Source organism: Bos indicus x Bos taurus, chromosome 22 (genome assembly GCF_003369695.1).
Source record: "Bos indicus x Bos taurus breed Angus x Brahman F1 hybrid chromosome 22, Bos_hybrid_MaternalHap_v2.0, whole genome shotgun sequence".
NCBI lineage: Eukaryota > Metazoa > Chordata > Mammalia > Artiodactyla > Bovidae > Bos > Bos indicus x Bos taurus.
The window spans coordinates 15,762,162-15,783,178 of NC_040097.1; the positions used below are offsets into that span (position 1 = coordinate 15,762,162).

The window sequence follows — 21,017 nt, forward strand, 5'->3', positions numbered from 1 at the left end:
CCAGGAAAATAAGACACAAAGATGAAAAGGAAATTGTCTTTATCATTAGACAGTTCAAAGTTTAGTAGAAGGGAAAAACATGTAGCTGGAAAATAACAAAGTACTTTTTACAACATTGAATAAGTGCTGTCAGAACACAAGGTGGAACTACTGATTTTTAAGAGGAATCAGAGGGTGACATGTGAATTGGGACTTCAAACATGAGCAGGAGTTTCACATGAAATGAGGAGGAAACCAGCATTTAAGCAATGGGAGGAGTATGCGCAAATACAGAAAGATGGGAAAGGTCTAGAAAGCGTAGGGAATAAGAAAAGATTCAGTAATGCAAGCAGGTAGAAAATGAGGAGGTGGAGGGGCTCTGTGTGTATGCTGGGCTTTAAGATAAGACTTGAAAGCAACCCAGGATTAGAGTGTAGAGGTCTTCATAAGCCAAGCAGCCATAGAGTCTGCTATTTGGTCCAATGTGTGAGGAGGCAACAAGCACTTCAAGGCAGAGGGTACTGCCTCACTGATTTTATCTGGAGTAGAGGAGAGGGACAGACTGTGACTTTGTAGAGGCTATTGCAAATGACGCATGAGGACAACAGTACCTAGAATGGAGAGAAGAAATGAGAGAATGAAATGTGGTGGTTTAGATACATGACAAATGAGCCAGGGAGGTTTTTAATCTTAAAATAGGCAGACTTTATACCAGTTCCAAGACTAAATGCCAAGTAGACGTGAGGATGGGTGGAGTACAATTGTGGTTGTATTGGAAACACAAGGTAGGCATCCTTCTAAAACACAATCCTGTTCCCCACTGCCTTCACAATGAAAACATTTTAACAGTTTTTATTATGTCACATAAGGGAGCATCCATGTATGGTTGTATCCCCATGTCCTCTGTTCTTGAGATAATCTGGGCTCAAACCCAGAGTGACCTTGAGAAGTTTACAAATGACCTCACTAAGCCACAGTTTATTCATCTGCCTATGGTAAATTGTTACTCTCCTTCTTACAGCATTGTTGTGGAATGAAAAAAATATTTCATATCACTGTTGTGTAGTGATAGACCCTGGCCCATGGAACATGCTGAATGAATGGCAGCAGAGTTTTCAAAGAAAGACACTGAGAATTGTCTTTCCCCCAAATTATGTTAAAAATATAGGGTCTTTTAAAAGTCTAATGCACTTTTAATGGTCTTTTAGTTGTTGATGATAATGATAAAATAACAATCTGTCAATAACACTTAAAATTTAGAAAAGAAAGCTATGTTATTCACTCTACCCAAACTTCTTCATTTTAGAGGACTGGACAAAAGTAAAAAGTCTGTGAAAGATGAGAAGGTAAACCAAATAAACTGACAAACAACAGAGAAGAAATACTCCTCTCCCCAGCAGCTATAAGAACTGAGAAGCCAACACAGATCCTTTCTACCAGGTATACAGATGAAGTCATTAAAGCTTCAAAGTTAAAGGCTTAAAAGTTAAAAAAAAAAAAATTCTATACTCTGTAGGAGGAAGGCCTTGTATTTTGATGGCATGATATCTACCCTGACCTAAAACAATGATGAGGGAGAAATGATTCCATAGAATGATTACTGCCTGGACAAGGGAACTAGTTCATGAGTTTGAATTCTTAGTCTTTGTTATGTGCTGCCAACCCTCCCACTTGTCTGAGACAAGATCAAGGGAGATGCAGATACTGTGCTGCAGAGAGGGCCATCTCTCTATCAGAGAGCTCTTTTGTTTTCCAAAAGGAACATCATCATATATCACAAAAAAGAACTTCATTTCTTCGCAGCTTTTATGCTGCTGGGATTCTCTGATCTTACTGTGTGGGGCCATGAAACACTGTCCCAAGAATGATTCCTGGAAGAGGCAGAAAACCCCTCCTGGAAATACATCTTTTCTCTTGGCTGCTTCCCCAGAATTCCCCACCAGGAACTGTCTTAAGCAGGCAGGAGGATGGATGGTCTGAGGTCTTCCCCATTTCTGCTGTCCATGTTTCTTGAAACCAGTCCAGAGCTGATGACCGTCTCCAAACTACAAAGCTGCTGTTGCCTCTATGGCAGTATACTCACCAGGCCGCCTCAAACTCAGTTCAAAAAAAGGAATCCCACATTCCTGCTCAAGAGAGAGTGAAGACTCAGACCAGCAGCTCAAAAAAGGCTGCTGGAACTGCCAAAACAAACAACTTCTCAACTTCCATTATAAGAGGTTTTCATCAATGCTTGGAATCCTTTGTATTAAAGAAATAGCTTTCCATCCCCAAAGAAGCACATTAAAGAGTGGTCCCTATAGTACCAAGAGTTCCTGGGCCAAACCAATTTATCCTAACACAAAAAGTCTTACTGCAAAATAGGACACAGTGATTGATTCTGGGTTCTGGAATCAGAACAGCTGAGTTCAAATCCTGGCTCCACTAATATCTGTGTGATAGAAGCCAAGTTACTTAACTTCTCTGAGCCTTGCTGTCCTCAGTTCACAAAGGAGACTAATAATTTCACAAATGGCATCTACTGTTGGAGTTTCTATAAAGAAAATGTTAGATAAACCTTGGAGAATGCACAGCATCATGCCTAGCGCCAAATAAGTAGTCAACTAAGTCTTTTCTTATTTCTGCTGCTATAGCAGCAACAGGTACAACCACAGACTGCCTGAGCAAAGTATCTGTCACCACACCTTTACTTTCTTCCTACTATGATAGTAGCTAGGTTTCATCTGCTTGTTTTTCCTGTCTTGTTGGCTCTTGTTAAACTATATAGGCTGCTGATGTTTGTGTTTTATCTGCTTGCTTGTTTTATTAATTAACCTTGCATCTCTCAAACCTGTTGCCGCCTCCTAGCCTCTATGGCCACCACCTTGTTTCAGTGCTGTGGTTTCTTTCAGCTTGGGCTACTGCCTACCCTTCCACAACAGAGTTGTTACAGAATTAATCATTCTAGAAGATACACCTGACTATGCTCTTCCCAGGCTCATAAAGTTCAAAGCCTTTAGCTAAGCATTCAAGGTTTTCCCTGTCCAGGGAAACCCTTATTGTTCACTTCCTCCTCTGCTCCAGAGCCTAAGTTACAGAAACCCATTCTCATGCATTGTACCTCCCGCCTCTTCTGTCTTTGCTCATGCTCCTCACCTAGTTCTTTATCTGATAAAATCTTTTCCATTTTTCTGTTCCAGTACAAACACTATCATGTTCATAGAAATTTTCCCAGTCATTACTCTTCTGAATGCCCAAGACATTCATATAGAATTTGCCATACTCTTCCATGGGTAATGCCTCAACTCTCCAGTTCCAGATTTTTCATTCCGACATGCCTACTGGACAGGCCTACCTAGCCATCAAAAAACATCTAAAACACAGCCTGGACAAAAATTTTCTGTTCTTCTCCTGACATAGTTTCCACGCTTGTCCCTACATCCTGCAACCATCTCAATCATGTAGGTAAGTCTCACTGAACCACAGGAAAGCTGAGAAATTAAGCTTCCAAAGAAGAAGATGAAAAAAATGATATTCTGCCTGGATCTCAAAGAGCAGGAGAGCAGGGTATGGAAAAGCCATCTGAGATCCAAGTGACTCTCCACACAAGGCTGCTTTATTGTCCTGTATAGCAAGGGTTAGCTAACCTCCCACCACCCTGTTGACTTGGTTTCCCCTCTATGTGAGCCTCAGTGACTCACACTCCTTTCTGCATTCCTTTTCCATAGCTTCTGGTTAATCATAATTTCTACCTCCTCATAACTTCAGATCTTTACAACTCACATTATTAATTCATTCTATAAATATTTATTAAGTGTCCACTATTTTACAGGCATTGTATGAATTAAGACAGGTCCTTTCCAGATGGAAGTTCCACTCTAGACTAAAAGACAAACGTTGAACAAGAATTAAGACTGTGCCTCATGTTCTACTGGGAAGTTACAAGAATTTGTAGGAGACAAAGCTAACCTGGACTGGGCTAGCTCCAGTTAAAGGCAAACAGAGGAAGTGATATTTAAACTTCACTTGACCTAAAAAGAAATAAAGTTATATCCATACTTTATACCTTAGAGTAAGATAAATTCCAGATGGTCTGAAGACTAAATATAGAAAATCAAACCATAAAAATACCAAGGAATTCACAGGACAATTGTTCATATACTCTTGTGTGGAAGAGTTTAACTATGACACAAAATTCAAAAGACATTAAATAAAATACTGAATACATTTGACTATCTCAAAATGTTCTTAATATTTCTGTATAACAACAACAACAAGAACAAAAACAGACAAAGTAGCTGGGGGAGCATTTAAAATTCAAATTACAGATAAACGAGTCATTTTTGTAATATACAAAGAGCTTCTACAAATAAATAAGAAAAAGGCCAACAAACACATATGTCAAATAATTAACATACTTAAAGATGAACAACTTCACAGGTAATAAAATAAAAGCAAATGAAAAATACACCTAAATGCCATGGTTCACCTTCCACACTGACAGAGATCAAAAAGCTTACAAACCACATGGCATAGACAGAGTTAATGTAAGGGTGGGGGGGAAAGCAATCTTACATACTGCTCATAGGACTGAATGGTTTAGTCTCTGTAGAAGGCAACCAGCAAAATGTAGCAAGACTAGAAATGTACTGTCCTTAAAATTTCACATCTATACATTTATCCTACAGATATATTCCTATATATACATATATAGGAAATTAAGTCTACTCAGTTATTAATCATAGCAGTCTGCATGAAAGGGAAAGACTTGAAACAATCTATAAGTCCTTTAGGAGGAGACACGTACAATGGAACTGTGTATAGAGGTAAAAAGGAACAGAAAGCTTTTATGTATGAATATGAGAAGATCTGTAAAGATATTTTGTTTAAAATAAATGAAATTTATGTGCAGAATAATTTATATTATACTATGGCACATGCATAAATATACTACAAATCCTATCTATTTGCTTCCATCTCTCTAGATGCTACTTTCAGGAACTGTTTTAGTTATACCTGCAGCAAAGCAGACATACAATTACTACTTGATGAAAGTGCATAAGTTAATAAATAAAGAAAATAAATGGATGAAGGAACACAGTTGGGTACTTGGCCTGTCCTCTGAACTAAGTATCTGTACTTTTATGCATGGATATAAAAAGGTTTTGGCCAAATCATGGCTATCTAGTTTCCTAGTTTAAGAAAAACCTAATGTAAGACAACCTTCTGTAAGACAAACATGCATTGAGTCAATTAACTTATAAGTGTGAGTGTGTGTGTGTGTGTGTGTAAACACATACATATAAATACATTACTTTTCAATAAGCATGACATTTTCTAGTTCACGTGTTCATATCTCTCAGGAATAACACATTCAGTATTTAGAAGAATGATGCTGTTTTTAACCTTTTCCTCAAAATCTCTCAGTGCCTAATGGGAAAAAAAAGTCTACAGTCTTTATCCCAGCAACTCAGTTATTTCCAACTAGGTAAGCAAAGGAAGCTGCCTCGACAGGATCATCTTCTACTTCTCTCTTGCACGAACTCCCTGTTACTCTCAGCAGGATAACCTTCAACATGTCCATAACCATGACAACCACAACCATCACCACTTAATGAACATCTACTCTGTGCCAGACTGTGCTCCACACTGAACATGTATCTTGACTGTAAGCTCATGAGAGGAGCTGTAATACAACTGTCTCCATTTTACAGACACGGGGATAAGCTTAAAGACATGAGGACTTGTGTCTGGCATTCCACAGAAATGCCAATGTGTTTCTTAGGTTCGAGTTTATTTAATTTTCTATATGTAATATTCTGACAACAAATATCAGTTTGGATAACCTGGATTATGAGTGAAATGCTAACATAAAGTAATAGCAGGTCTGGGATAGCTAACACATGTAAAATCGAAGAGTAGTGCTTTTTTTATCTGCTCAAGAATCCCTAAAAAGCCCCTACTTTGCATGTTAAACTAGCAGAAGAGCACCCACACTCACCAAAGTGATAGGACACCTATGTGCCAATTGCCCAGTGAGTGTTTCTCACCAAGGCCCACTCATCACAGGTTATCAGAAGATTCTCCAGCTATTCATTATTATACCAACTCATTCTCTCCACAGTAATTATCTGTGAGCAACGTATCATGCTGTCCTTGGAACCATCAAACTGACATATGATTAAATAGCAGAGGACTCTGAAGTTAAATTTAAAACCACTCTCTTACACTTCAACTCACACATCACGTCGAGATCTGTCCAGCCGTGGGAATATTCCAGTTGACCAATACCAAAAACCAGAGAGAGACTATTCCCTTACTTCACCTTCCCATCTGAGAAAGGTGGTGATTACATTCTCAAAACTTTCTAAATAGATTTTTCTAGGACATGAAATAGAATTTTGGAAAGCAATTCTCTGTATGAAGTTCTGCTCTTACCCCACATTAAAATGTCTCAAGGGTTACTTATATTCACATTACATCTTCCCAATTATGTATGGGGTCTTACAAGAAATAGTACAGTTCTTCAACACGCTGTGAGAATCACACGTTTTCAGCTTTCCTTGAAAAAAATTATTGTAAAGCATAAGTTATTGTATACACAGCTGTACATGCCAATAATGACAACACTTATATTAACAATGTTACCAATTAGAAAAAAAATGGAAGAAAAAAAATCAATGGGCAAATTGGAGTTAAAACCTAAGTTTCACTGTTCCTGGGCTGAAAAAGGAGCAAAAAGAGATTCTTCAATGGGAAATTTGTTTCCATTTTCCCATTTTTCCCACCTACTCTATAGTTTCTCAAGTTTTTCTACTGAAAATGGTTCTATATAACCCACTTTGTGCAGGAGCTGCGATTTAGGAAAAAGAACTTTTTTCCATCTCCATTAAATAGTTGCATCCCTAGAAAAACCAGCCAATTTCTGCCTTACTATTCTATTCTACTTTTTACATTTATTTAATATTATATAAACAAAGAGTGGCTCTAGTGTTAAAGGACCTGCCTGCCAATGCAGGAGACATAGAGACCCAGGTTCGATCACTGGGTCTAGAAGATTCCCTGGACAAGGAAATAGCAACCCTACCCCAGTATCCTTGCCTGGAGAATCCCATGGACAGAGGAGCCTGCCGGGCTACACAGTCCGTGGGGTTGCAAAGAGCTGGAAACGACTGAAGCGACAGTATGATGACAATTCTATTATATTTTTAATATTATAAATGATTTTAACTATATAGTATTAATTAAATTTAGACTGAGAAATATTGAAATCATCAGAATTATCTTCAAAGGAAAATTCCAAAGCCTTTGTTAGATATATCAATGACAAAGTAGTTTCTTCAGAGGAACACACTCAGTACCCATTCATTTTTAAACAGGTTCCCCCAAAATGTAGGCTTCACATAAATGTGACATTACACAGTGTGAAAAGTCCAAGCACCTTTACCCAATATGGAAGAAAGCTCCAGTCACTAGGTGGATAGGTTTCTCTACAGCTCAGGCTGGTATTGTGGGTAATGAAGTGACAGAATTCACATTTCATAAGAAAAGCCATATAAAGGAAACAAGATATTATTTTTCTAGAAAGTGATTTATAATAATACTGAGAAACCATTTTTCTAAAATTCCTTCCCCTTCTCAACATTTACAAAAAAGGCTAACAGATCTTGAGAGATTTACTATTTGCTGATATTCATCCATATGGTAGCACCAACCAAAAGCCAGGAGCAGGGGGAGGAAAAGGGAAAAGAAAAGATTTTGAAAAAATATAAATGAATCGTTACCTCTACCAACTTGACATCTCTTATTCAGGGGCCAGGACTTAATAGGCCTACCCAGGACTCTCTCTTGATTTTCCTGCTGTCATTGTTTTAACAGATCTGCAAGTTAAGAATGGTTTTACTCATTTCGAGGAACCTCGGAAACACACTGCACTATAAAATATTCACACTACAATGCAAATTGCGTTCCTTCCATCCTATTCACTATTCTGGAAGGTACAGATGGAGTGCCACAGCAAGAACTTAAGCAGAAGTTAAACAGTAAAAATAATACAGAGTTTAAAGTCCTAGTTCTACAAATTGGAGCTGGCTCAGCAAAACATTAGCCATGGCAAGTCCCACCAAGGCCAGCTCGGAAAGGTGCAAGAACCAATCCCTGGCTACATCTCAAAGGTTCAAAACCATTTCTAAATATAGATCCCACTTTATGTTTGCAGGAGCTGTAAATCAGAGAAAACAACTTTTTTCCATCCTCAATAAAATATTTGCACCCAAAGCAAAATCTACTGATTTCTGGCTCTCTACCAGTTCTGCTTGGGCATAAAATTTTCTGACACTTCACCAGAAATGTCAGCAATAGTATAAGGCAGCTTTAAAGAGGGAAATGATTTTCTGACCTGTGGATAACCTCCTCAACGCCAACAGGAAAAGGAATTTTTAAAAACACCTGAAACCTAGTTTTTCCAGTTATTAGTATAAATGGCACAAACTATTTTTCTTAGTGGCCAAATCCTTCCTTATAGGAAGTACTGGTCTTTGAATTCAGTGAGGGGAGGGAGTCATGCTATATCCTTGACACCCAGCACAGACCCTTGCATGGAGAAGGATTTTTAATGAATAGTCTAGAAAGGAGTGCGGGGGGTGGGGGGTGGCGCATGGAGGAAAAGAGGAAGGGGGAGAAAAGGAATATGGAGGGAGGGAAGAGGGAACAAAGAAAGGAGGGATGAAGGGAAGGAGAGAATGAGGTCAAGTTCAGAAAGAGATCTTTTCCCTCCCCTTTTACTTGTGTCTTTATTTTTCTTGAAATTTCAAGCATCTTATTTGATGATAGAAAACCAGTACCACTCATCTTTTCTTAGAGCTTCCTGCTGAAGCTAGACATGATATCCAGGGCAGTCAACTCAACCTCCAGAAAAAGCTGACCGGCAAGTCTCTGTAAGGACCACGTAAAGGGTAGAAGTGAGACAAAGCTAATGGAAGTTCCTTTCTTCAACAGACATGCAGTCAACAACATTCAGGAGTATGAATTGCCACCTCCAGTGTGTGGCACAGCTCCACATGCAGCTGGAGACTCATGCAGTGCCAGAGAGGCCACTGTCTACTGGGAGACACAGTGCAATGATTACCCTAATTCAAGCTAGGGTATGACACGGGTCAAGGAAAAGCGTTCGATAAAGCTCTGAGGAGATCAGGACAGGGAGAACTGCCTCTGCCTGAGGCACTCGGGGAGGAGATGAGAGTTCAGGTGGCCCTGCCAGGGCAGGATCTGTGCACAAGGAACCAGCTCAGAATAGGGAATGTGGGGAGAACGGGGAGGGAGGGCATGAAATCAGGATGAAGGAAAAGGCTGGCTGCATAACAGACAGTAGTCCCCTCAAATGCCTCATGGGATACAACCTATGAACACGGCATTTGGGAAATCATGGATTAAACACAGTTGCACAAGTTTACTTCCTACCGGCCTCTCACAGTCTTTACTATGCAACTGGAGAAGTGGCCAAAAAAAAAATTTTTTTTTAAGTAAATCTGAAAGGATTAGTTTTTGGAGAGGAACCCCAATACCACTGCTTACTAGCTATATTAACTTTAGCAAAATATTTATATTTTATGAACTTCAGTTTCTTTTTCTATAATATGCAAGAAATGACAGTTGTTATGAGAAGTAAATAATACTCAAAATGACTAAATCAGTACTGGCATTTAGCTAGTGTTCAGTTATTACTGCTGCTGCTATTTCTGTTATTATTACTAATATCAAGGTGCATTGTGAATATAAAAATGAAGAATGTAACACATAGCATTTCTAAACAGTTTGGTCAGTTTTTCATCAGGTATTCTTTGAAATGCCAGGCCAGCATGTAGTGCCCTGCCTAGCACACAGGAGGTATTTATTCTGTCTTTGTGGAGGTAATGGGTCCAAGAACTGACCCTAGCAAAGAGCAAACTGCAGGATTCTCTGGGCAAGGTATTTTTCATTATTACTTTGGGCAACAGGCCTCTGAGGTCCAGGAGTAGTGAACTTAATCTTTTGCAAGAAGAAGGAAGAATTGAGAGTACCATTTTCAACTCTGGGGAAACATTACAAAGAGTTTATTTTGATAGAAGTGTTTGAAGAGATTGTAACAATGAGCTCACGCCTGCTGCCAGGTGCCAGCCATCAGCTCGAGCCTGCTTGTCAGGGAGATGCACAAGGCCCCTCACCAACAGCCCCTCCATCAGACATATGCAATAAGAATCCCAGAAAACCCACTCCAAAAACAGCTATTTCCTCTCCAAGAGGGGATACAGAGTCACAAACAATAAAGCAGCTGACCGAGCATCCATAGCAAACTGGAGGCTGGGAAAGGCCAGGAGAGGCCTGCACTTTCTGGTTTGACTTCGTTGATTCTCTGGAAGGATTTTGGACTGAATCCCTAAGGATACTTTTCCTTTTTTTGGTGAACTGCTACATATATTTACCTAGATAATCTCGTCTCTCATAAGTCACAGGCTAATCTCACAAATAGTTCCTAGAAATGAGCACACATCACATAAACCCACCCCTGAGTACAAAGCAGGATCTCTCTAAACTTCTCTAGCTTCCCACTGGTTTGTGGGTAAAGAGGTTCTTGAGAGAAGTGGAGTTTTCTGGAGCAAGACCCTAAATAGGTTTAGAATATGACATTTGCATTTTACCAAACCGAATACTTAACATCTGTCTACCTGAATTTAAGCATGAGCATCTACACAGAGTTTGAAAAAGAAATGAGACCACTTTTTAAAAATAGATGGAAGGGAGAATTTCTCATAGAGTCCATAGCAAGACCCAAGAGTTAGTGACGTTTTCAAACTTTGGATTGGGAGATAAAGAGCCACAGGGCAGACTACATACTTTTACAGTAAGAAAGATCAGATATTTATAAAATATATATGATAAATGTATACACATATATATGTACATGTACAAACACAAATATGTGGTATCTCAACTGTGCACTATATAAAGAAAGCACAAAGGCCAGAGATCCTGTATTCAATTGTTACATTTCATTTTGTCTTAACTGATAAACCTGGAAGGGGTTGGGAAAAAGCAAAGTTAACTCTGGAAACGTGTCAAAGCTCAGAAAATTTTGAGGACTCCACAGACTTGTTTCCGGAAAAGCAGGGCTGCCCAAGTCTTCCTGCTAAAAATATAACTACAGACTGTTCACAGTGGTTGCTCATTTTCTCCACTGTGTTCACTGGGGCAGGAGGTTAGATGATGTTGAAACGATCGGAATCTTGTGTTGACCACTGTGGTTCTCCCACTGTAGTGTAGAGTTGGCCTGCACATTTTATCAAACCCAATCAGCACACCCTTGTCCAGAGAACCCCTAATACCCACAAACTCTCCAAGCCCTAAACCTGCATCCCATTTTCTGAGAGTCTGAGTTCACATTCATTCGCTACACAAAAGGAAAAGAAAACTAAATACTGCACAATACAGTTCCTGCACATAAAAGACACAGTAAAATACCTATGGACAGCATCTGAAGGCTGGGAACCTGAGGTGTGAGAATGAAAGGGGTCCCTGGTCTCAAGGGTTTAAATATCAACAGGTGCAGATTAGGGGTAGCTAAAGGAAGGCAAAAGGAAAGAAAACAAAAAAGACAGGCAAGGAGAAAAGCTTAAAGGTTCTTAAATGAGCAAATCCAAAACTTGGAGGAAGGGTTTGGATGCCATGGAGCCAAGGCCCTCCTTCCCTACTCTCATTACTATGCCTGTTTCTGCACATAGGGGCACCGACAAGTGAATTAACAGTCATTAGGTTTTCACTGAGAGCAGTTCTGTAGGGCCATGCCTTTAATCTCTGTTTAGATCTTTGTTTGGGGAATTACTAAGAACGGGCTTCCTTCACTGTGATGAAGTTCAAGGCAGTTCCTGTGGGACACCCAGTGTGGTATGTGGGAATGGCAGACCAGTGGTTTCAGTTTCAAGGACTATGAGCCTCACCACTGGGTTTAGAGCAGGCAGTGGGTGGTGGGTGGGGAGAACTGGTGTGTGGGTAGGAGGCCTAGTTTTGGAATTATTCACTACTGGCTTAGGTGATGAGCAGTGGACAGAATACAGAGGTGCATAGCCCGAATACTGGAAAGAAAATAATATAGCTTCTCTTTTCAGAGGCAAGCTTTATGATTCTTAATTCAAATCTTTTTTTTAAAGTCCAGGTAGCCCAGATCATACAATGAGCATCTTGTAGCATACTCATTGATTGAATGATAAAGAAATCACTGGATATTATTATGTATCATTGAAATGAAAAGTTTTGCTGGACTTAAAGAAGAACCAATTATTGACTTGAGCCCCCTGTGTTAGAGAAAGCAAACCCGGGATGTATTTTCAAACAAAATGTCCACTTTGCTTCTTAATACTGGGGTGCACACAGTCAACAATGAATCTAGTTTTACATTTGGCTCCATATGCTATGCCCTAGGTAATTAAAGAATATCTTATGGCTAATAAAAATGAAGTTAAAAAGTTTATAACCAAAACAATGACAGGAAATAACATGTGTGTACAATATGTTACTAACACACTGATAATTTTCAAAAGTGACTTTACAAAAAGTATTATAAATCTTTCAAAACACAGTGATTTATTAAGCGAAAAGTCTGAATGGTTTGCACTATTAAATTTTGCTTTTAAGCTGCTGCATCATGAGCAAATCTTTTGTTCTCCTAGGTTAAATTTAGCATCCTGCATTTGATTTTTCCACTGCTCCAAGGTTTAACATCATGTAGCTAATTTTCTGAGCTGCTCAGGAGAAATGCACTTGGGAGCTTTCACAATGATTTCTTTCACTGATTTTATAATCCAGGAAGAGAAAGTATCAAATAATCCAATAGTGATCCATTTTCATCATCTTCTTTGCCTTTTCCCACCTATACAGTCTTCTCATAAAGTAAACCTTCCTTAGGCATGGCATGAAATGAAGGGAAAAAAAAGTGGCTGCCAGAGGAAAACCATTTCAGAAATGTGTTTGTTAAACAAGTGCAAGCAATAAATTGAGCTTAGGCGAGAAAGGCGGTTAGAAGAAAAACTGAAAGTACTGACCTGAGAGTCAAGCTGATTGGAGCAAGGGTGAAAGCGGCAATTTGGAGGATAAGCAGAAAGGAAAAGGGATAGCAAAAGAGAATAAAAGGAAGGAAACGCATTAGTTTTAAACATACAGCCAACAGAAGTTACATTAGCAGGTTTCATAACCAAATGAAGGACAATAAAGCGACTTTTATCTGATATTACCACCCAAAAGCCTGGCACACATTGTAAGCAATTATATTAATTATTACATGCAAGAAACCAGTCTGTCATTCACATAATCTCAAGCACTGATGTGAACCAGAGGTGTATTCCAGCAACCCAATGGCAAAATCTGCCCTTTTCTGGATGAATATTTATATAAAAAGTTCCTATCTGTGTGTGTGTAAATTTTTATTATTTAATAAACTGAAATGGAAATTACTAAGGTATTAGAAAAGTGGTAAGCACTTATATCAGAAAGATTTTACTAGAACCAGTAAGTTGGAAGACTATATCCTATGAGATATTTTTCCTTCACTGTTAAAAACCAAATGGACCTGAGCAATCTGGCTTTCTATTTAAAGATTTACATTTCAGATGCTCACAGGGCACTGTACCTCGCAAGATCAAAGACTATGAGGACACCTTCAGGTGAGGTGCCACCTGCCTATCAGCCTCCCAAGACAAGACAGCTTATCTTCCAAAGCTGAGAGCAATTTTTTCAGTTGTGAAAATGAGGATCAGACTTCATCTTTGCAAATATCCAGACACTGGATAACTAATTTATAGCAGAATATATAACATGGCCTTCTAATCTGTCAAAAAATAAAGTCTCTTGTGCAAAGCAAGAATTAAAAGAAAAACAAAATTACATCCTCTTCCAGCTACCACAGAAGTCATAGAAGGCATTCATTTTCTTAACCTATAAAATACCCTTTGCAAAAAATCAAGTGGATTAACAAATACGTGATTAGCTATCTGCTCAGTGGGACCCCATTATGCCATACTATGAAGAAGTAGTTTGAAGCATTTCACACAAAAATGAAAAGCAAAACAAATCTTCAGGAGAAAGCTTAAACAAAAACATTTCAGAGGAAAACAGCATTGACTATAATGATAAAAATCAAGTGGAACATTCTAGATTAAACTCTTGGTGAAAGCATTGAGCCAATGCTTTGTGTCTGAAACTCCCCTACAGAGTGTTTCATGACAACAAATGTAGAACTGATCAAATATAAGAGTTAAGTCAGGCCACGGTCTTTGTGGGCACTCTAGTGATGTTGGCCCCAGCTGATGTTTCAAATCTTTCAGGGGTATATCAAACTGAGGTCCATGGCTAACCTTTAAGGAATGGAATCCTAAACTAAAATAACCAGCAAACATTTAAGATTTAGTTGCTTTTTTCAAGGGACCCTAGTTTCCCTTGCTGCCTCAAAGGTATCTGTGATATCTATGACCTTCCCCAAAAGGCTTATAGGCTAGGGTTGGTATAAAACCATCTACCACTTTTTCTTAAAGAAATTCCTTCAAATGCATTTACAAACATTAATGGAAATTACTTAGAAAGAAGAGTTTATATCAAAACAAATAGAACTGGTATCAAGTTTCTTCCATGTACCATGAGACTTCTAGATCATATTATCATAATTAAAAAAAAATAAGCTTAAGTTTACATTTTGTGAAAAGAGTTCTGAAAGGAAGCAAAGAAATTATGTCAGCATGTTATTGAGAAAATTCAGAGGGAAAAATAACAGTCTGTTTCTCAACCTTAGATAAGGTACTTTTAGGCATCTAACATAATTTCTCATTGTCCAAATGTCTGGTAGCATTAGTCCTGATTCAGATAATTAAATGCTATCTTGTTTTCTATTCTGATGTTATGTTTTAGGAGTAAAAATCTCCTGTGAGACCCGCTCTCCTCTTCACAGTGGGGAGGGATGTGATCGAGGGCTCAATTTGGGCATTCCTTGCCCTCTAGACAAATACTGACAAAGCCCCTAACATATTTAAGATAATTACATCAAAGGTCGCCTGACTGATTCGTTCCCATGGTGAGATGCCAGAAATCCTGTGGCAGCAAGCTTTGTTTGACAGACTCTGCCTCTCTCTTTCCCCTAAGGCACTAAAGGATTAATTTTAACTCTAAATAAAACACTTAGAGACCTTGATGGGCAATGACACAGGAAGACTACATATTTCATTGCCTCTAATGAATTAGCTACTCGATTGTGCACATACAAGATACCTATCATTGGTGATCACATAAAGACTTTGGCCTGATTTGGACCAACTCTCAGGGACTACTCAAAGTCCCCCAGCTACATTGTGTCACTGCCCCCAGAGCAGCCTGCAGTCCAAGGCAGAAACTCCTACTGAGCCATCAGCATCAAGTCCAAGAGTTTATGCACAGAAGGGCACATGGGGACCACACTGGAGCAATATGCACTTTGAAAAGCAGAATCTTTAATGACTGTGAAAAACATCATTCATGTGGAATTTCAGAGGTAAATGCATCCATATAAGTACCAGGCATGTGCTATTTAGAAGGTTTTATCAGGGAGAAAGTAAAAAAAAAAAACAAACAAAAACTAGAATATTAACAGAAAAGAAAGCAAACACAAATTGCCCTCTGAGAAAGAAGTAGGCCAGTGTCAGTGTCATTTGAGTTATTCTTAACCCCATACCTTGCGTTGCACATGACTGAAGTTCTGGAGTATTTTAGAACACAAGCTGCTTTTTTAAAAAGGTCTGTTTGCTCTGGTAGGTCACATTACAGACCAGAGACCACAGATTTATTTCAAGTTCAATTTCTTGGTTTTCAAAATCACAAACTTAATTGCAAACACTCCTCTATGACTCCAAAATGGAGATATATGTCACATTGCTAAGTAATCTTTAGTTCCCAACATTATGAGGTATGAATTTTGTAGTTTAAGCCAGCAAATAGAGATACTGCTCAATTTGAAAAGGACTATCTGACAACTCGAGGAAGATGCCTTGGTCAGAATACACATGTAACCGAGCAGATAATGCGTCAGAAAGGCAGGCCAAGGCTGAGCTCTCCTTTTCCCAAGAAACTTCCCCTCTTGGTCTCCACCCCCCACCTCCTTCTGGGTCTGGGCTCAGACATTTCCCAGACTATGCTCTGCTTCTGGACGTGAGACATAGGCAGGCAGAGAACTGGGACGGAGTCAAGTCCCACCACACGTTTTATGAATTACAGTGCCTGGGAGGCATCAGATTTAAGGAGAGGCAAAGGCAGAGATAAAGAAAATGTGCAGAAAGTACATAAAGATAAATGCCTGTAAAATCACTGTTGTTTTAATACATTCCATATTGAGGAAATAAAAACGTGAATATTCTTGATGATTTAATGGCAATAACGTCCAGCTAAGTAAGACCTGTTTGTCCAACTAGACAATTATGTTATTTTATGCAAATATTTATAGTAGCTGATCCTGATTTTCAATTACAGTTCTGAAGGGCTGGTTTAGTGTAGAAAAATGCCTTCAAAATGTGGGGCACATCACTTTCTCTCCTGAAAGGTAGTAAAGATGAAGCAGATGTCCACGGGCCAACAGCCATGCCTCTCGGCCAGCTATGTGACTGCTGAGCGCTACTGGACTAGCTTCTTCCTTCTGGCCCATTCTTGGATGGGACTGTTCTCAGTCGCTCATCTGTCAGACCTGGGTTCAAATCCTGACTTTGACTGTTATAAACTCCACAACCTTGAGGAAGTCACTTAATCCATAAAATGCTTTCTCATCTATAAAGTAATGACAATGAGACTTCCTGTGTTGTGGGCAGGATTAAATGTTACATAGTATTTGCAGGTCAAGTGCCTAGTACAGTAACTGGTACACTGTGAGCATAAAAATATATATCATCTATTATGATTATAATTACTATTAGTAATATTATCTAGGGCATCTTCTCTATGGCTTACTTCTCAGAGAAGTGGACTAGGAGTCAGGAAACCTACATTACACTTTTCTCTTTTTCTGACCACAGGACAAATCTTTCATTCAACCTTTCAAAGTCTCAATTTTCTCAGCAATAAGAAAGACATGATCATAACGTCCCTGTAATTTCAAAGTATCTTTTTGAGAAAAAAATTTGGTCCTAAAATATAGTTCCAAAATAGACATGTAGATACATCTAAATTAATAGTATTTTTAATAATCAGTAGGCTGGCAGAATGAATACTTGTGCACTTTGAAATTCAAATGAGACCCTTAAGGATTTTAATTTGTACTCTTACCAGAAAGGAAGTCTTGATGTAATTTCTAAAATGGGTCATGCTAACAAAAATCAGATTACCATCAAACTAATGTTAAGATTTTTAAATGAAATATGTTTTGGAGTTTGGGTACATTACACATTAACTTTTAAAATGTTGAAATTTTATCAAGAATCAACCCATCCATTTAATCCAGAGCTAGATAATATTGAGAATCTGTTTTAGCATTCAGGTGTTCATAAGGATATAACCGCCTCACCCTACACCAGGACTTGGTACCTGCAAAATGTGATACATTTTAATAGGTTGTTAGAGATTTACTTCTGAGAAGATTCAAAGTCATACAGATGGCATGAAGCAGAAGCAAAACCTGAACCCGGGTCTTTCTGTCACTAAAGATCAGGATCTGTCTAAATACAAGGTCATAGAGAGCTATTCTGCGTATGCCTTGAGGTCCTTTAGGGCCTCACGAGTGTCTTGATCAGAGCTGGCAAACATTCACTGATTTATTCAAAATCTGCTGACCTCTTCCATATGGACTGAATCTAGGAAAGACAAATTCTGCCTTACTGCTGAACCAATGAGCAATCCTCAGAAGTAATGGAGTTACATAAGATTATTCAGAAATTCTTTCCTTACATGAAATATAGGAAAAAGCATTGATAGAAAGCTTAAATTTAGAGTACTATACATAAATACAATAGATTTATCTGAAAATCTAATTACTCTGGAACCCTGATATAATCCTCTTTGTTTTTAGACATAATTTGCTATCAACTCAGCCTGCCTTAGACTTTATTTAAACATATTTATTTACCAAATGGCATAAGGTCCTCTTAAAAGATAAGTTCCAAGATGAATTTGCTGTGGTGTGCTAAAAGATATCCAAAGGAAATGAGCTCCTTTTCATTTCCCCTGTCTTGAAAGAACTCCCAACTATATTCTTCCATATTCTATGCTTAAACCTAAATGACAAATGCTTGTTTTTGATAAGAAAAAACCGAGGTTTCAGGTAGTCACAGCTTCAGTCTCTTACACACTTTGCTGACCCAAAGGCTAGATTATGGATATCACTCAAGAAAGTTGATAATTATTTTTGCAAACACCGAAGAAGTATATAAGCCCTCAAAAGATAACCCAACCAACTTCTGAGTCTCTCACAGAAACACAACATTATCCCTACAAGCTATGTTCCTTATAAGTAATCTGTTTCTTCCTTGAAATATGAATGTACATTCCAAATTTACCACACCCTGAGATGGACAACTAAGCAGCTAATGTTCACTCTCTGTTGACAATTTACAACATGACTGCAAAGTTTACCTCTCAAGTTCTGCAATTTTCTTGTCCTTGTCATTCTTTTCGTTCTCCACCTCCTTGAGGATCTCCAGCAACCGGTCAACTTCTGCTTGGGCTTTGCCACACTCATCACGGTAGTAAGATGCCTCTTTGTCAAGCTGTTTCATTCGGTCTGCAAATTCTGGGTTCATCCTTGAGTCATCTTCAATATTATGAGCCTTCAACATTATATTTTTAAAGAATGTAGTTAAGATAACAATTTAGAACAGTAGACAATACAGTCACCAATGGCCCAGAAATTAACTTTGGAAAAAAAAATTATCAAGAATTATGGGTATACTGTCAGTTAAAAGGCAAAATAGAAAAATCATAAATTTCAGCTATTTTTTAAAAATCTTGATTTTTTAAGGTGGGTTTCTTTTACTGTTGTTATTTTGTTTCATTAAATGATGCTACTTTTTGCTTTTTTTTTCCCTTACAAGAAATGGGGGCTTGGTGGAGGTAGAGACAATAATATGCTTATTTCTGGTGTTTTGGCAAGGAACTAAGACAGTTCAACTCCTCACAGTCAAGCAAGTGATTCATACCAACAGCTTCCTTTTCCAATACAGAGAAATTGAGATAAAGCAATATTAAATTATTTCTCCAAGAATCATCAAGGGCATGTGTAAAGCCAGGTAACATATAAGAGACTGGATGACTGATCATTGAACATTTCATTCCACTGAGAAATTTCAGCAGAAGATGCAGAATGAAAGAAAGGCTTGAAAATGCAGAAGGCCTTTCCAGCTAACAGTCATACCCATACATTCTTGTTCTTTTGATTAAATTAACCTGAACCGGGAGGAGGATGAGCTCGTTCATGAACAAGCACACAGACAAGAATCCGCAAACACATGCATGAGAGGGGTAATGGTGAAGGGCAGCTTTACACACGAGAACAGACACAGGCAACAACACGGTAACAATACTGCAGAATAATTTGCAGCCAAAGTATTTGTGGCTTTGTGTGTGTGTGACAGTGTGTTACGGCTTTTTTCTTTTTTTCCCAAAATAAACTTTTGGCTGAAATATTCCCAGACAGATGAAAATAACACTGCACTGCAATGTTTTGCCTACCCCTTGTTTCCCATTATTCCTAATTGACTTCTTCAAAGAGCAGGCAGGGAAAAAACAAGTAGTTTAACAACAGTGCACATTCAACACAGAAAGTTCAGAGAGGTCATATTTGTATATATCTCCAAAATCCATGTGTGAAATAATAAAATATTAACAATTTATTAGGACTTAAATTGCCCTGCTGTCTTCCAGGTAAAACAGATGTCCATTGGATTTTTATACACTTAAAAAAATTTTTTTTTCAGGGAAAAAACAAGGCAAGCAAGCTACAACTACTGTGGGGTCAAATGAATCATGCATGGTTAGAAAAATTAAGACTAATAGTACTGTTAGAAGGTTGACAGTCTTTGCAATGATTTAGTAGAAAAAAATCCAAAAATTAGTATAAAGAAAAATAAGTTTCTTATTTATGAAAAAAATAATTATTTTAAGGATATTTTTGCATGTAACATATTATTTAAGCATGAGGATAGATGGGGAATAATTTGCTTTCATGTTCTTTAGTCTAAGATTTACTTATTCACAAACTCAACTATGCAAAAGGACTTGGAAAAAATGTATCAGTTCAACACAGTGTCAGGCAGCTTTTTATCCACATTTCTCAGAAAACATTAATTTTTAATTATTTAGTATGTACAAGGAGTTTCATTATAATAGAATACAATAGAACTAGTGAGTTTTTCCATTATAATTAAAATAATTTGAAAGAGAACCCTGAGCTAACATGCCTTTAGGAGTTTATTCATCTAATAACTTTATTTTCAATTAAGATGAATATCAAAATCTGTTCATCTCTTATCAAAAATGTAGATACTCATTTTTAAAACAAAATACTTCTATTTGTGATACTAATCAACTCATTACTCTTGTAACAGAAAAGCATTTAAAATGCACAGTTTTTAGATTATAAGAGAAAGAAAACAATCATTTTATGTTAATTCTCTTCTCCTTTAGACTCTGATACCATTACTCCATGGCAGCTAAAAACCTTTTCATGGCAGTTTTCTTACACTACTCAACCAGTGACATTCAAAAAAGAATGAACCAAGTAATGACCAGCTATGAGCACTCAAATGAATAAATGTTTTAATAGCTTCTTTCTGATGAGTTAAAATTCCTTTCACAACTCAGATTTGAAGATTCACAATAAACTAGCAGTTAGTTGCTGTGGTTTATTTTGGTTGTTTTTATTCCTAAGATAATTATTATCATGAGTTTTAACAGAGGGGTACAGGATTTCTAGTTGTAAGACCTAGATTCTAAATCTGGCTTTGTGTCTTATGACTATGGACAAATAAATAAGCCTTTCTAAGGACAGTGAAAACTAGAAAATGACAAACATGGGGAAGGTATTGTTCATT

At 37.9% G+C, this 21,017-nt stretch overlaps 1 protein-coding gene across 16 annotated transcripts in view; it reads right to left on the reverse strand.

Annotated features, from left to right (window-relative positions):
* ERC2 (ELKS/RAB6-interacting/CAST family member 2) overlaps window positions 1-21,017 on the reverse strand; it is a 984,881-nt gene that overhangs the window by 485,107 nt on the left and 478,757 nt on the right. For 9 of the 16 annotated variants that reach the window (XR_003507771.1, XR_003507770.1, XM_027522882.1 and 6 more), the window contains 3 exons: window positions 19,657-19,686; window positions 18,562-18,755; window positions 13,032-13,043 (listed from right to left, as the gene is read on the reverse strand). Coding sequence is in view for 14 of the 16 variants with exons in the window: in XM_027522882.1 (XP_027378683.1) it covers window positions 13,032-13,043; window positions 18,562-18,755; window positions 19,657-19,686 (236 nt within the window). In the remaining 2 variants the exon portion in view is untranslated. The remainder of the gene's footprint in view (window positions 1-13,031; window positions 13,044-18,561; window positions 18,756-19,656; window positions 19,687-21,017) is intronic. The other 7 variants (XM_027522883.1, XM_027522889.1, XM_027522887.1 and 4 more) reach the window with 3 other exon arrangements.